We start from the raw sequence: 15,966 nt of genomic DNA, 5'->3' as shown, positions 1-15,966 counted from the left end.
TCAATGCATTGTGCTGATTTACACCGGCAGAGATTCTGACACCCCTGTTTGTTTATTATTCAAAATCTAAAACCCATTAAAATATAAATGGCACCTTCCACGTGAACTTGAAACTCATGTTTCACTCTCCCCATAGAATTGCTTGCGGTGCACTCATAAGTTCCTTCATCTGCTGCAGATACTTGTTCTATCTTCAAAACCTTTCCAAAACTTTCTGTCACTGCTCTGTCCTTAGGCAAATCTCTACCAGCCTTGATCCAGTTAAGATGCGGAGTTGGGCTAGCAGAAAAAGAAAGAAGATGTTGAGTTTAATTTAAAAAAAAAAAAAAAGAAAGAAGTTGTAACATTTCACATCAGTATAACTACCGAATGTTGAAGTTTATATATTTCCCTTTGCTAGATCATGATTTCAGAATTCTCCAAATGGTCCTCCTTTGTGTGCAGAGCTACCCATTTTACTCATTGAAACATCCTGGCTGGAGGTTTGATATGGTCCATAGCTACTGCCTGTTGTTTAAAAGGGACCTGTGAACAACAAATCCTTTGCAGCTGACAGTGGGTCACAAAACAGGTTTGCATCCCTTGTAAACATAGTGGCATGAACTGTAGTAGAGGCACTGAAGCTTGTTTTGTCCTGTTCCATAGGGACTTCTTGCAGACAGACAAGGGGGTAAAGACTTCATTAAAATAACTCCGCTCTGTACTCTGCCTGATTAGACAGGGCTAACCGCATGTCACAGATGGCTGAAAAAGCTACTTTATATTTTTAGAAAGTTAGGAGCGTGCTCAGAACCAGAGACACTGAAGTACAGGACAGATTGCTGTCTGAATATTCCCAGCTGGGTTTCCTGACCCCAGCACCATACATGATGCATATACACAGTGTCATATCTGCTTACTCTTGTGTCCATCTGTTAAGATGGCAAAATGCCCAGGCACAAGCTACTCAAAGCCCCAGGTACCGAGAAATTATGTTCCTTTATGAGCAGCATGGATAATAGTTCAAGTGTCACATTTTCTGCAAGAGAGTTCATCCCTGATACAGTACTTAAACACCGACACTATGAAACCCCTTACATTTCATCAACACCAGTTTAGATCTTTGTACCATCTAGAGGAGGTTGCCTGCCATTTTCAAGATCAGGGTAAAATCCTCCGAGATCACAAAGTGGCAATATATTTATTTCCATTAATTATTTTTCAATTGACTGATCCTCATTTTCTGAGTTTGAAACTTGTCTCAATCTAGCCAATCTAGTTCCTCATTGACATTTGCTCACCGCATAGAACAGGGATGAACTGCAGGGATGAACTGCAAGGGGAGGTAGGTTGGGGGAATATACTTAGAGTCCGTCAAAAATTTGTCATTTTTTTTTCCAAAGAAAAGTACCTTTTCGACAACAAGATTTTTTTTTTCCATTTTGGCCTAATTTGTTCATGCTTTGATGTAAATTTGTTTTGTAATTCATCCCCACCCCAACTTTTTTTGTATACTTGAAAGAGGAAGTACTTTTTCTCCCACATCATGGGAAATTTTGAACGAAATGTAAATGTAAAGTGTTCGTTCCTTTTTTAAATGTTTATGAAGTACACTTTCCCTTTCTCCTACCGGCTTTAATTATTACACGGGGAAAGTTTTATGAGGAAATTTGCAGAACAAGTCCACATACTGTCCTTGTTTCAACCAAAGTGATCAGTTCCTTACATTCCTGAGCATAAAATTTACACACATTTTTTTTTTAAGAATTCATCAACTGGATAAAAAGGAAGTGCACAGGTGGCAGTGAACTAGACATGGATGTATTGCAAAAAGGAACAAGAACCCATTACAGTTACTTGGAATGAATCCAACAGAGATGAGTTGCTCACATGCTCTCAGAAAATGGCAACCAATTGCAAAGTCATAATCTTATCTAGTCAAAGGGTGAGTGATGCCCTTTCAAACAAGCATGGACAAACAAGATGCCCTGAACATGTTTGCTCAGGCAGATAAACACCCTGATTTTGCGGTTTATAATGGGAGATAATTGCACATGCTTTAATATGGATCATTTATCTGCTAACCACAGTGAGCACACAAGGATGTGGAGTTCAACAATACAGGTTGTAAACATGATGATTTAAACACCCATTCAACAGAGAGCTCTATCACACATCAACCAGGAGCAAATGTGTTTTCCCTGTTAAGTTTAATGGTTGGAGGGCTTTTAAGCTTTACCTAGTTTTCCTCCCACAACTCTTTTTGGGTAGAAAGTTGCACACATAAGTACTAGGTAAAAAGTGGTGATCAGGATGGAGGGCATAGGTAAACCTGATCCCATGTTGATGAAAGTACTGCTGTACGGCTGCCAAGTTACCCCTGCCCACTTGGAGGAATCAGGGCTTAGAGGAGTATTCACAGCTAAACGCCACATCATCATCATGAGGATTGCACTTCAATCATGTCTGCTTAGACTTTCCCATTCCCCACTCATTTTCCATCCTGCACAATAAGAAAGATGGCATACCCCTACCTGTATCTATTTGTTGCATCTTGTCTTAGATTATAGATTCTTTGTGGCAGGCATGGTCTTTTTGTACAGTGACAATCACAATGGGGTACTGGGCCAGGACTAGGGCTCCTTGGCACTATGGTATTACCAATACTAATAATAATGGGGTTTGAGATTTCCATTCAATGCAGAGGGCTACGCCTAGGGATTAGTTATGCCTGCATCCATGCATTGAAATTGGCCCAAATTAAACTTGAACACTCCCAAATATGAATCTATATCTAATTTTGCAGATGTCCCTTATCTTTATCATGGGCCAAACAGAAAGCCCTGAATCAAAATGCCCCTAGTCTTTTACTCTGTTGTTGGGTTTGTTTCTGAATGGGCAACATGGAAGGCAAGAATCCTTGTACGATGGTGGTCAGGAAATTGAAATCTCATTGAAGGTGGAAAAGCTCAGGAATTTATTGATACTTAATCAATACTCTGAACTGGCCATGCTAGAAAAGAAAAAAAAGGTGGGTTTTTTTGGAGTCCAAACTGTGGAAGTTGAATCAATTCCTAATACACTCAAAAGAATAATAATTTTCAGTGGTCACCATACTGGAACATCTGCAAAACCAGTGATCACAGGATGGATAAACAACTGTGATATGCCAGTTACTATGGTAAATGCTGATTCTTTAGTTATACTTGTCTATAACCTGTACATGACTCACTCGCCAACAGGAAACTTTCTCCATTGTAACTCTATGCCAGTTTTCAAAAAGTACAATTTATTTAAACAGAAATTTGGTGTAAAATTATATACTCTGTTGGAGAATGTATAAAGGTGCTTCCTTTTACTCTAACTTTATTTCAGAAGGTTGTTAAGGGGTCCAGTACTCACAGCCCCTCAGCAATGCATTCAAGTAGTAGAACTCCCCCTTTGATGACAGTAACTGATGAGCTGCTACCAGAAGATTCAGGTGGTATCAGTATTTTGGGTTTTCTTTCCTTGATGAAATTAGCTAAAAAAGAGAAAAGAAAAGGGTCAGACTTTGTGAAGTAAGGTGATTACATATGCCCCTGAATCATTCTGTACCCTCTAACCAGTGCTAAAAATATTGCTTTGATCAGAAGATTTCTGGAATATTCATTCATTCATTTTATTTATATTTGTGGTATTTTTCTAAAAGTCCTACCTAGGGCTCTGTTTTTTACTTACATTCAAAACACAACTATAGTAACAGGAATAAAATTAGAACCTTCTCTTCCTCAAAACCAGAGCCCTGAACCTGCAAACCCTTAAACAAATGCACAACTTTACACTCATGAAGTTCCTTTCCATCCAGCTTTCAGGACTGGGCAGTGGCTAGGCTAGAATCATACAACAGTGGAGGATTCTTTCTCTGGCAGCTACTGTTGGTGTCTTAAAGAGGCAGATCAACCCAGAAGATGTTCGGGGGAGGCTAGTCCTGAATTATGCTGGTACAAGAGCTCCTGGTTGCTGACTATGTTGGTTGGGAGATGTCACTCTTAAAAGGGCCAGAGTTGCAGCTGCACTAGTATGACTCCCAAATGGTATAGGGTGAAGGGGTGTGTCACAAGGGAGCTGGTCCCTCTGAGCAGAACTGGGCCCAACTCCCCTGGGTCAGAGCAGGTGAGCCAATTAAAGGGACCTGAGCTATCCCTGTGCCTATTAAGGGTTACCAGAAGGGAGGAAATGGGAGATGGAAGGGAATGACTGGGACAGGCCATGCCTAAGAAAAGGAAGGAAAACCATGGTGGAGTGCAGCTAACTCCTGTGATGGGTCCCTGGAGCAAGGGTCTCAGGGCAGCAGCCCTGGGGCTATTGCTCCAGGAAGGGAGCAGAGCTGACTAGGACTGGGATGCTGCCAGGAACAGGAGCACCAGAGACTCCAACGAGAGGTGGCTTGGAAGCCTGAGAGAAAAGGAGAGTTAAAAGGCTGTTCTCTGTTGTTTTACTTGCCTTTGGTAAGAGGCTAAACCATCCTAAAGGAGACTGGGTGTGGCAGCGAGTTTTTGGAAGCTGGGAAGAAGCCGGGTGACAGGGTGGCTGGGCCAGATGCTCTGTTCCAACTCTGCTGAAATCTCTTCTAATCCCTCCAAATGAAGATCCAAGTACCATCTCTCCAGGTGACAGCCTAAGAAGAATTCGGCTTCCCACCTCACATGCCCTAAGAAGTGTGCTTCATCCTCAGACAACCTCCCTGGTTCCCAGTCAATTTTAAGAACTAGTTCAGAATTTCCTGCCATGCCTTGAAAAAACTCTATCGTGGATTTGCTCCAGCCTCTCTCATGGACCTTTCTTCTATTATCATGCCTGCTCAGCTAGTATTTGCCTCCTCTCTGCTTCCTTATTTCTCCCCTCACCCACACACTCTGACCAATGGTGGTGAATGAGCGTTTCCCTTGTCTGTTCTTGCCATCTGGAACAGTCTTCCTCATGTCTTTCCCCTTCACTAACTTTATATCGTCTTCTAAATCTCAGCCGATATCATATCTTTTGTCCTTTTCCAGCAACTTAGAATTCGCCTTCCCTCTACAGTTGCAGAATTTACAATAACTCACAAATGCATTTGGGAATACAGCTTGAAAACAAACCACTGTTCATAACAAAACTCCTTTTTACTGTCGTGGGTTTCAGATAACCGTTTACTCTAGACTGTCAACAAAAACTCAATTGTTTCTTTGACAATACATTTTAACCATTTATATTATTAAATGGTTATTCAGTAATAATTAATAGCCAATATGTCATTCAAATGTTTACTGATTCTTCAAGAAAAGTGATTTACTGATAATTTGGTAATAAATCATTTCTATCTTACAAGCCAGTTTTCCTCTCCCCTTCTTTAATTGCTTTGGGTCTCTTTGTACAGTATGTACTACACAGACCAGTGAGTACATGTGCTGTACACAAATGTTCGCCCACATATGCCTAGATTTTCAGACATGAATAGCATTCTTGGGTGTCCAGCATGACACACCTGAAAAGGGCCTGATTTTCAGAAACTGTTCAGCATTAGTCCTCTGAAAAATTAAGTCCCCCTCAGGTGTTCTTAGTTGGGCACTCCAGAAACTGAGGCACTCAAAATCACTAGTTAGTTTTGGAAATGATGGACTTAATTTTAAAATATATTCTCTCTTGATAACCATGTTTGGGGAAAAATAAGGTATTTGGTAGAACGGGGTGGAAAATAGATTTTCCATCTCATGAAAAGTTTTTGTTTTGTACCCGAATAGGAACAAAAAGCCACAATTTTGATTTTTTTCATAAAATGAAATACCTCCCAAAAATATCACTGAGTCACTTGAAACATTTTGTTTCACTATACTGAACCCCCCCCCCCACTTTTTTTTATATTGACACTTTATGGTTCAATTTGAAAAAAATAAATTAAATTTAGGAAAAAAAAAAGGTTAGAATACATAAAAAAACCAAAACTTCGAGATCGAAAACTATGAAAACAGGACATTTAAACATTTTAACAGCTTTTTCCTTTAAAAAACAAACAACATTTCCTCAAAATCAATCGATTTTATGAAAATGTTCAGTTTTGTCAAAACAGCATTTTCCAGTAGAAAACTTTCATTTAAAATCTTCCAACAAGCTCTAGTATTTGGGTTGAGAATCCAGATATATTCTCAAACAGAAAAGGAGTACTAGTGGTACCTTAGAGACTAACCAATTTATTTGAGCATAAGCTTTCGTGAGCTACAGCCCACTTCATCGGATGCATCTGATGAAGTGAGCTGTAGCTCACGATAGCTTATGCTCAAATAAATTGGTTAGTCTCTAAGGTGCCACAAGTACTCCTTTTCTTTTTGCGAATACAGACTAACACGGCTGCTACTCTGAAACCAGATATATTCTGTTAGCTATACACCCTTATCAATTCTATCCATATTTTCTGCTATTGTTACATGAAACATCACAGCATATTCTAACACTATCTGGTCATCATAGTTCCTTTGTGATTTTTTTATTCATCTAGCTTGAAGCTCCTCCCCTTGAAATCACTTTCTTGATCAGCAAAACTGCCAATTCTGAAAAATACTTTCTATTTGTCAGGACCACTTCTCTGAACGCTTTATTTCACATGGAAGAGAGATGCAGTAATGTTAAAAATCCTTCAGACCTCAGTCAAGATAGTAAAGACTGAGTCAATACTGATGCATGTATTCCTTATACCCAGCAAACATGTTAAAAGTATTTCCTAAGCAGTAACAGTATTTCATCTACATTGATACAATATTTCATTTTCTAAAATTTCAGATTACCCAACACATTAGGTAGCTCTTAAGTATTCTCATTGTGAATTCAAAGGCAAAGAAACAAACAGGTACATTCAACTCACCCTTAGTAACAGCAGCATTAGGTGAGCTTGAGTCATTAGTATGTTTAACTGAAATAAACAAAAATGAAAACCAAATGCAAATGGAATAGTTGATATAGATTAAAAGGTCAAAAACAAACAAAACATCAACTAAACAAAAAAAACACCACACAAAATATTTTCTTAAAGGAAATGTAAATATATTTTATATAAAACCACCAAAAGACTATAATGCAAATCAACACAGACAATGAATTTCTGTATGTATAAAGAAAACAATAAAAAGATGTAAAACTCAGGAAAAGATTCACTAGAAAGCGATTTTATCAGTTATGTCGAATAAGATTGATAGGTTCCTAGCATTCATTAAAAGATTCTATCCTTAATCCTTTCTCCTTTGTTATTTATCTGCTTCTTCCAGCTCTCAGACACAATGCCTCAGTAGGGGCATTTACGCATGTGCTTCACTTTAAGTACATACATAGTCCCATTGACTTCAACAGTAATGTGCATGTACTTAAGTGGTTTGCTGCCCTGAGGCCAGAGTGTTCCAAAGCCTGCAGGATGAAGTCCTCTAATGTGTGTGTGACTGGAGACTTTTAAACATCTATAGAATGCAATATCTACTTCTGATATTTTACTTACAATTAATATCCTAAAACACAGCACCATAGTTCATAGAAAAGTAGGTTTGGAAGGGACCTTTAAGGCCATTTAGTGCAGCCCCCGTTGCTGAGGAAGGATCAAGTATACCTAGATCAGTGGTTCTCAAGCTTTCCAGACTACTGTGTCCCTTTCAGGAGTCTGATTTGTCTTGCATACCCCCTCAAGTTTCATCTCATGTAAAAACTACTTGCTTCTAAAATCAGACATAACAATACAAAAGCGTCACAGCACACTATTACTGAAAAATTGCTTCCTTTCACATTTTTACCATATTATTATAAAATAAATCAATTGGAATATAACTATTATACTTACATTTCAGTGTATAGTATATAGAATAGTATAAACTAGTCATTGTATGAAATTTTAGTTTCTACCGACTTCGTTATTGCTTTTTATGTAGCCTGTTTTAAAACTAGGCAAATCTCTAGATGGGTCTCTGCATACCCCGACTGACTTATACCACCCCTTACAGGTTTTTGTCTCATTTATTATTCAAAATCTCCAATGACAGGGATTCTACAACCTTCATTGAAAGCCTATTTCAGTACTTAACTATCATTACAGTTAGAGAGTTTTTCCTAATATCTAATCTAAGTCTCCTGTGCTTCAGATTAAGCTGATTACCATTGTCCTACATTTAGTGGATATGGAGAAAAAATTATCACCATCTTCTCTATAAAAGCCCTTAGCATATTTGAACACTGTTATCAAGTCCCCACTCAGTCTTCTTTTCTCGGGACTTAACATGCTTAGGTTTTTTGTTTTTTTTTAAATTTTGCTCATCATTCAGGTTTTCTAAACCTTTTATCATTTTTGTTGCTCTCCTCTGCACTCTCTTTAATTTGTCCACATCATTTTTCAAGTGTGGCACCCAGAACTGGACACAATACTCCATCTGAGGCCTCAAGATGAATTAACCAAGTATTAAGGTATATGAACTTAGTATTATTAATTATCTGTTTACCCCAACAAGAAAATATACCACTTGTAAATTAAATATTGAGGCTTTCATTTAGGAAGAAAATATCCCTGATTTTTTAGGAAACATAAATCCCCCAAAGTCAGATATTACTGAAACCAAAAGGGTGACTTAAAGGGCAGAGCCAGCTTAAAATAATATATATTCTCAATTGATTTTTCACATATTTATTCTTGCAAGTGACACTTAAAATTACTGCAACTGAATGAGTCAAGCAAAATGGGAAAGATCTTCAGCTGGTGTAAACTGTCATAGCTCCACTGAGTTCAGTGAAGCTTTGATTACCACAGCCTGCGAATGTGGCCTACCATATTTTCTCCGATTTTCTTTTTGTTTGTTTGACTTCTTTCAAAAACACAATCTCACCGTTTCCTGTACATTCTGTACATAGAGTCACTTTGTTTCCTTTGTTGTTTGGTTTGAACTTTGATACACAAAAAGAGTAAGCAAAATAAATATATAGGAAAATGTAAATGTAAAACCATGACATTGGCAGTGGGACTTAGGTGCAGCTACAGTATCTGAAACGACCTTTTTCTCACTTTTGGAAACTGAACAGATCTGAAGTATCTGGTGTTCTTTTAATCTGCAAAAAACTGGGTAGCTACAATGCCCATGAGTCAGAAAATGAACAGCTCCATGTCTCCTACTCACCCTTTAATCAGGAAATGCATGGCATATTATGCTCAATTCCTTTGTGCTTTTTACTTCTTACTAGAGGCAGTCATGCAAACAAGTTTTCCTCTTGCTCTAGAGTAGGAATACATTTCCTATGTTTGGGAAAGCATTGACACCCAGTTCTCCTCTCCCAAGGTCATGAAAGTTGATGCTTTTGTACCTTATAAAATAATGGGGTTTATGAGGCTTTTTTCTAAACAACAGGTGATTTTGTGCATTTAGAGACAGAGGGACCATTCATGACTGCTGTTGATTCTACCTTCTCTTGAGCTCCTATCAAAAGTGGGCAGGGATAATCTTCTACTGTTTGTTCAGTTCCTCTCACAGTGGGGCACCATCCTTGGCTGGTGCTTGGGCACTACTGTAATATACTGATTACCATTAATAGAAGTGAAGACAAATGGTACCATTGGCTCTCCATGGCTGAGCTCAGGAACAGACTTGTCAGATACAAACCATGAACTCTAGGCTATGGCCATTTTGAAGTTCTCTAATACCCAGTCAGCCAAGCAAGAACCTTGTTGCATAACAGGACACCTGGAGTACTCCCTGATCACGTTAACTGCAGCTCCCTAACGTCATTCTCCAGAGCCCAATTGCCATATCCAGGCAAACCCATGCCCGGGGGAAGAGGCAGTATGGAATGCCTAATCATCCACTCAGTGGCTGAGAAGGGAGTTGATTTCCCTGATGCATCATGATTAGATTTCATAGCTGTGGAGAACAGAAGGAAGACAATAGTGCTTTTGCAGCCCAGCAACTGCAGAAGCTTTTTATCAGTTGGATCTAGCTCTCAGAGTAAGGCTTATAATATAGGAATAAGCGTATTAACATGTATTTTGTTCAGAGAGAATCATGTTAGACACATGCCACATATTTTCATTCAGTGACAAGGGGGAGTTAAAACAATTTTTAAAAGACTTACTACGTGTAACCATCAGTGTCATTGGCATTTTCTGTACAATTGTCCGCAGCCTGGGAAATGCTGCAAAGCAACAATAATCGCTTCGACTGTCATTTTCTTCCACATTTGCGATGTATAGATCTCCCTTAAGGCTCATGGAGACCCTTTCATCTTGTGGAATGTGTTGTAAATCTAGAAAAAAAAATATTATAATATGGTTATGATATCCTGCCATCCCCCAATATGACGATTTACACTTCCTGTCATGTGTTTGCTTTCAGGTGCAGAATAGAACTTTGATGCAAAAGAGGAAGGAGGTGCAACATAACCATAATCTCTGTGTCCTTTTATAGCCATGGGAATGGGAGTTTATGAAACAAGAACCTAGGTAAACTTTCTACAGAAACAGCATGAATTCTCTGGAAAGTCAGTTTTGTTCATTTACTTTAATTCTGTAATTACTAGGGGATGATGCAGTGAAAATCCCACCAAGTTTCAGTGCTACAAAGGCTTACAACACTGCCACGGATGCCTTGATTTCTAGGTTTCCACTGTGCAGAACCCCAACTTATCTTCCCTGTAACTACACCTTATAATATGTAACTACTAGACCATGCAAAGGTTGTGTTGTCTCATTGTCAAACCAGCCAAATGTAGAATGAGAGCAGCTGTCTATCTATCTAGTCTGGAATCCTGTCTCTGATAGTGATAACTCCTAGGGGTGAAATCTGAGTCCCACCAAAGTCAATGGGAGTTTGCCATTGACTTTTACGTGGCCAAGATTCCACCCTAGACATTTAAAGAAGAATGTGACAGAATCCCCTAAAATAGCCAATTATGCAATAACCAGACAACAGAAGAAGGTTATTCCTAATCTTGTCAGTTAATGGTTGGCTTGCCTTCTGAAGCAGGATGGTTTATATTACTGGTATATTTTATCCACTTTACTGTAACTGAATGTTCTGATTATCTGTGTGTGTCTAGCCCTTTCTAAAACCCTGTTGAGCTCTTGCACTCAGTGTTATCTTGTGGCAATGAGTTTCACAGGTTAATTAAGTGTTATGTTAAAAAGCATTTTATTTCATCAACGTCAATGTTTTTTGCCTTTCAGTTTCATTGTATGTACATTATGAAAGGTGCAGAAGATGACCTGATTCACCTTTTTGTACCATTATTACCAGTACCTTTCCATGTGTCTAACCATTCTTATTACCTATCTCTTAAATCCCTCTGCTATATCCTTTTTTGATATGGAATGACCAGAACTAAACAAAATATTCATATTGAGGGTAAACCTTTGATTTATGTAATGGCATTATAACATTTTAAATATTGATTTATATCCCATTCTTTAAAAAACTCTGGCAAAAGTCCCATGTGACTTCATGGGGTCTGAATTTCAATCGTTATAATACTGCTTGTTCTTTTGATTGCTGTTGCACATTAAATAGAGGCTTTCACTGAGTTGCCTACAATGCCATCCATATATTTTTCCTTAGTGCTTACACTTTTAATTTTCATCAGTTATGAATTTGTAATGAAACTGATCTTGATAGGCATTTTAAGAAAGGCCTGTTATGTGTTGTGTCATCAAATGTTACTTACCAATATTCATCCAATAGATATGCAAAGGTGGAATTCCTCTGGGAGGATTACAGTGCAAAACCACAGCATCACCATACTCTACCTCGATTGGCTCAATCTTTTCTTTTGGGAATTTTGGTACACCTATGACAAAAACAAACAGTTTCCTTCATTTTCTTATCCTTAGCCCCCTTTTATGCAAACAGCACATCTACCCCATATCCTTCCTTTTGGTCTCTGTATTAAGTAATATTATTATGCGCATAAAAGCAAAAATTGGTTTGGCATTTTTTGAAAAAAGAGCAAGACGACAAGATCCCAGCAAAAGAGTCTGTAATACACAAAGAACAAAGGAATTAGTGTAACGGAAAGCAAAGTAATGGTGATGTTAAGGGGAAGTCTGGCATAAAATCTGCATGTATGACTCTACATCAACCCATCCTGGTACACATTTTTCCTCTATCCTCCACTACTCAGGGGGCATGCTGAAGGCTAGCAAGGGCAGGACTGTGGTTTGATGATCCTTGCTGGCATAATGGCTCCCAGGGAACTATAAGGCAGTGCAACTTAGAGCAGCCTTTAGGCAGCTGCTATAACTTGTGCAAGGGGCTGGCTTGGTGCTCAGTCAGCCCCAGAATTAGAAGAGGCAGAAAGGTAGCTTAGGGTGATCTTTGCTTCCCCCTCTCTCAGGTGTGCAAGCTTTGCTGTGGCACAGCTGCAGACTGACCCTACATAATCTTTAGGGTCTGATCTTGCTCCTTGTACATATAAGCAGTCCTTTTGACTCACATGCACAAGGGGTAATGGATCTAGCTCTTACATATAGACCAGCTGATCCAATAGTTTAGGACCTGATTCAATTGCCAAAATTCACTGTAGCCAATGGAAACCCTCAAGGACTGCGTATAAAGGACGGGAACAGCAAACAGCCAGCTGCAAACAGAAACAAAGGACTGTATCTTGTTTGTCAGTCTCCTGCGAGCACCCCCACTGAAGGCACTGGTGCTACATCCACAAGTAAGGTGAGTAAGATTTGATCCTGGAATGAGCCTAGAGAAGCCACAACTCAACAAACAAATTCATTTGTTAAATATAACCACTCTTTAAGCAAACCAAGTTGAGACTGCTTCAGGGCAGACACTGAATCCTGCTTACATTTGAGGCAAGTTAAAACTGGTGGAAGGTGCAATTCTGTCAGTTCAATACATAATTAAGCAATAGTAAAAGAATGAAATAATCATGGCTATCAAGAGCCAAAGGGAAATATTAAAAAGTGCCAGCTTTGCACACCAGTTATTAATGTGAACTCCAGTGCAATGCAACTGTATATTATATCACGTTTAAATGTCAAAGCTCATCTGTGCCAGATCCTCAGCTGATGTAAATCAGTATAACTCCACCAAATTCAATGGGTTGTGCTGATTTACACATCTGAGGATCTGGCCCCTGGTCTAGGAGTAGGTTACAATTAAGGAACTGAATGATTATTGGGGATTTTACATACAAATATTACGAGATGGACTGAGACTGGTATGTGTAGTTCTATAACGAAGCAGGATGCAGGACCTACCTGCATCTTAAGTTTGGGTGCAGAGGAGAAAACAGAGGCTGTGTGCCTGATACTTCCTGCCCCACTCTGAGTAAGTAGCTGGGAGGAATTAGGGGAGAGAAGCAGGTGGGTCATCTGGGGCCACCTCCCTGCAACATGTATGCCAGCAGATCTGGCATGCTGTGGCTCCAAGAAGTGTTTCTGAGTTACAGTTTCTTCTTAAATTTCCTTCTGCGGTAACACTAGCTAGTCTGAACTGGAACAATTACAACATGATGTTGATTGCTCGAGTAAGAATTGTGTATGGATATTACTGGCCGAAAGGAAGGCATTACACTGCCATAAGATAAAATGGAAGGAATGTTCTCACACCTACCATGGATCATGAGAAATTATATCTACCAGTCTTCTATTGGCAGAGAGATTAACAATTTTAAAAAATCTCCAGTTTATAAACTGAGTAAGGGTCCCTAACAAGCAGTAAAATGGAGATCCCATGAATCTCACCCACTTCATGAAGGACAATAGCGAGAATACTACAGCTAGCTTCCTTCCCATAGCTTCTTCACTCCTTAAGTCCTGCAAGGTACACCCAGTGACAATTCCCGTTCCTGCCAGGTACACATATTAGGCTGAAATTTAGGTCAGCTTCCAACCGATTCTCTTGCTGAGGCCCACTCTGTCTAATCAGCTGGAAGGCAAAATTTTCCTACATTCTGTGTTCGGGAGTTATTAAAAACCAAAAAAGCTGATTATATTGTTACCCCTTTGTGACCCAAGCAGCTACCCAAATTTGGAACCCTGTGGGTTGTTTTATTAAGAGAAACTGTTGATAGTCCGTTATTTCTTTGATGCAATCCTGATACAAGAAGAAAACAACAGGAGATAGACTTGGAACAGTGAGCCAAGAAACTCTTTCAGCCAGCACTTAAGCCAGAAGCTCTCTTTTATCTTTTTCTCAGGGACACACAATCAGAGCTTTTCTGTCTGGTGCATGCACACATGCACAACCCTACCCCAGTCATTGTCCTGCCCCTGTGTTTGTTATCAGCTTTAGTCAGCCTGGCCAGACCACTGCCTAGGCTTGTCATGCTGGTGCAGACCCTGGGCATTGGTTTCCATTATTTCATTTATCAGTATACCCCGGGTATTGAATGGTTCCCACATTTAGCCTGAATAGACGTTGCTTAGTACACCCATCAACCCAACCATCAACTCCGTGATCTATGCAGCCACCAGCACCTCTGCGCATAACATTATCTTAAGAAAGGGCTGTGCTATATCACTCCTAAGTGCAGATAGGCGTGCAACTTTTTTGCAGTATTCGTCATTTTAATTCTTGGATATTATGTAATCAATTGCTACTAATTTTTGGCTTATCACAGAATCTATAATAATTGAGCTAAGCTGGTAAGTGGTTCTGAGCTCTATGCAAGACGTACTGCTTCATGATAGATTTTGAAATTGCACGGAGTTATCCATACAGTACATGGATAATGTGAAATTGGAAATCAATCAATCAGTTTGCCATGACATCTACAAAAAAAGGTCATGTCAATATTACAGGCAACTGCCTACAAACGGACATAAAGAGCAGGGCCAGACAATCTTTCATAGCTCAAGGTACTCCATCTCACATTTTCATTACCCAGGGGGAGAACAAACTTGTATAATGGGCCTCCGAATGACCTGTTGAAATGCCAGCAGGTGGATCCTATCAAGGCTCAGACAATCCATTGGCAGGAAAAAAAAAAAAAAAAAGAGCCACATGATGAAAAATTATCCACCTGCATTCTGCCTCTTATGGAAACATTTCCCAAAGCACACTGTGATATATAACACACTCAGACCTGTCTTGGGAATGGTTCTTCATGCCACATTTTAATTCCTGCCGAAGTAATATCTTGAGTTCTCTAATACCAAAGTGTCATTAAACTGTGAGACATATAAGGATCAAAATTATATTGGTCTGTGCCCAAGTTCTCTGCTTGTGACGGATGGTGACCCAAGCAGTGACAAATTGTTGTTTTCAGTGCCCTCTCACTGTTGTGAACCTGGGTATATCCAATCCCTAGAGTGACTTGTGATTTAATAACCATACACTACTGGAAAACTCAAGATTAGAGTTGAATGTTTTGAAATACCACTGATAAATGGGACAAGGGAGAGGAAAAATTCAGCAACTGTCTTGTGGATCCCTGCTCCTATTTTCCCATGTTCAGAAAATTCAAAATCTCAGTGAAAAATTAGGAGGAAGGAGGAATTATGTAATCTTATGCTAAAACTAATGAGTGTTTTTAGTATAGATACTGGGCCTGAATCTATTCCATTTCACTGGTATCAACCTGAAGTTACATAGGTCATTTCACTACACTCCAAACTTTAGTGGGATTAGTCCAGATTTACTCATGCTTAGCCTGCACTTAATGATATGTCAGCATAGTTTCATTAGTCAGGGGTGTGAAAAAAACCAAATACCTAGTGACAGCCATGCTGAAAAAATCCACAGCGTTGGAGCAGCCGTGTTGACAGAAGAGTGTTTCTGTCAACTTGGCTAACGTTATTCAGGGTGGTGGCATTCCAACACACACACACACACACACACACTTCTGTTGGTGCAGAACGCTCTCTAAACTAGGCACTATACCGACATGGATATACTGACATAGACTTCATGGTGTAGACAAATTCTCAGTGTAACTGACAGTAGAATTTGTCCCACTGTTTAGAGAAGGATGTAATTAAGGTGCCTGATTCTACTCTCTTAC

General features: G+C 39.3%; 1 protein-coding gene across 16 annotated transcripts in view; it reads right to left on the bottom strand.

The window, feature by feature from the left end:
• Positions 1 to 15,966, bottom strand: part of CHL1 (cell adhesion molecule L1 like) — a 194,568-nt gene that overhangs the window by 53,431 nt on the left and 125,171 nt on the right. For 12 of the 16 annotated variants that reach the window (XR_006292260.1, XR_006292261.1, XM_043551564.1 and 9 more), the window contains 5 exons: positions 11,671 to 11,793; positions 10,087 to 10,257; positions 6,857 to 6,904; positions 3,382 to 3,502; positions 95 to 279 (listed from right to left, as the gene is read on the bottom strand). Coding sequence is in view for 14 of the 16 variants with exons in the window: in XM_043551564.1 (XP_043407499.1) it covers positions 95 to 279; positions 3,382 to 3,502; positions 6,857 to 6,904; positions 10,087 to 10,257; positions 11,671 to 11,793 (648 nt within the window). In the remaining 2 variants the exon portion in view is untranslated. The remainder of the gene's footprint in view (positions 1 to 94; positions 280 to 3,381; positions 3,503 to 6,856; positions 6,905 to 10,086; positions 10,258 to 11,670; positions 11,794 to 15,966) is intronic. The other 4 variants (XM_043551568.1, XM_043551570.1, XM_043551567.1 and 1 more) reach the window with 1 other exon arrangement.

This window comes from Chelonia mydas, chromosome 7, assembly GCF_015237465.2.
Source record: "Chelonia mydas isolate rCheMyd1 chromosome 7, rCheMyd1.pri.v2, whole genome shotgun sequence".
Classification (NCBI taxonomy): Eukaryota; Metazoa; Chordata; order Testudines; family Cheloniidae; genus Chelonia; species Chelonia mydas.
The sequence above is the reverse complement of the archived record's forward strand: the minus strand, read 5'-3'. Positions and strand labels throughout refer to the sequence as shown.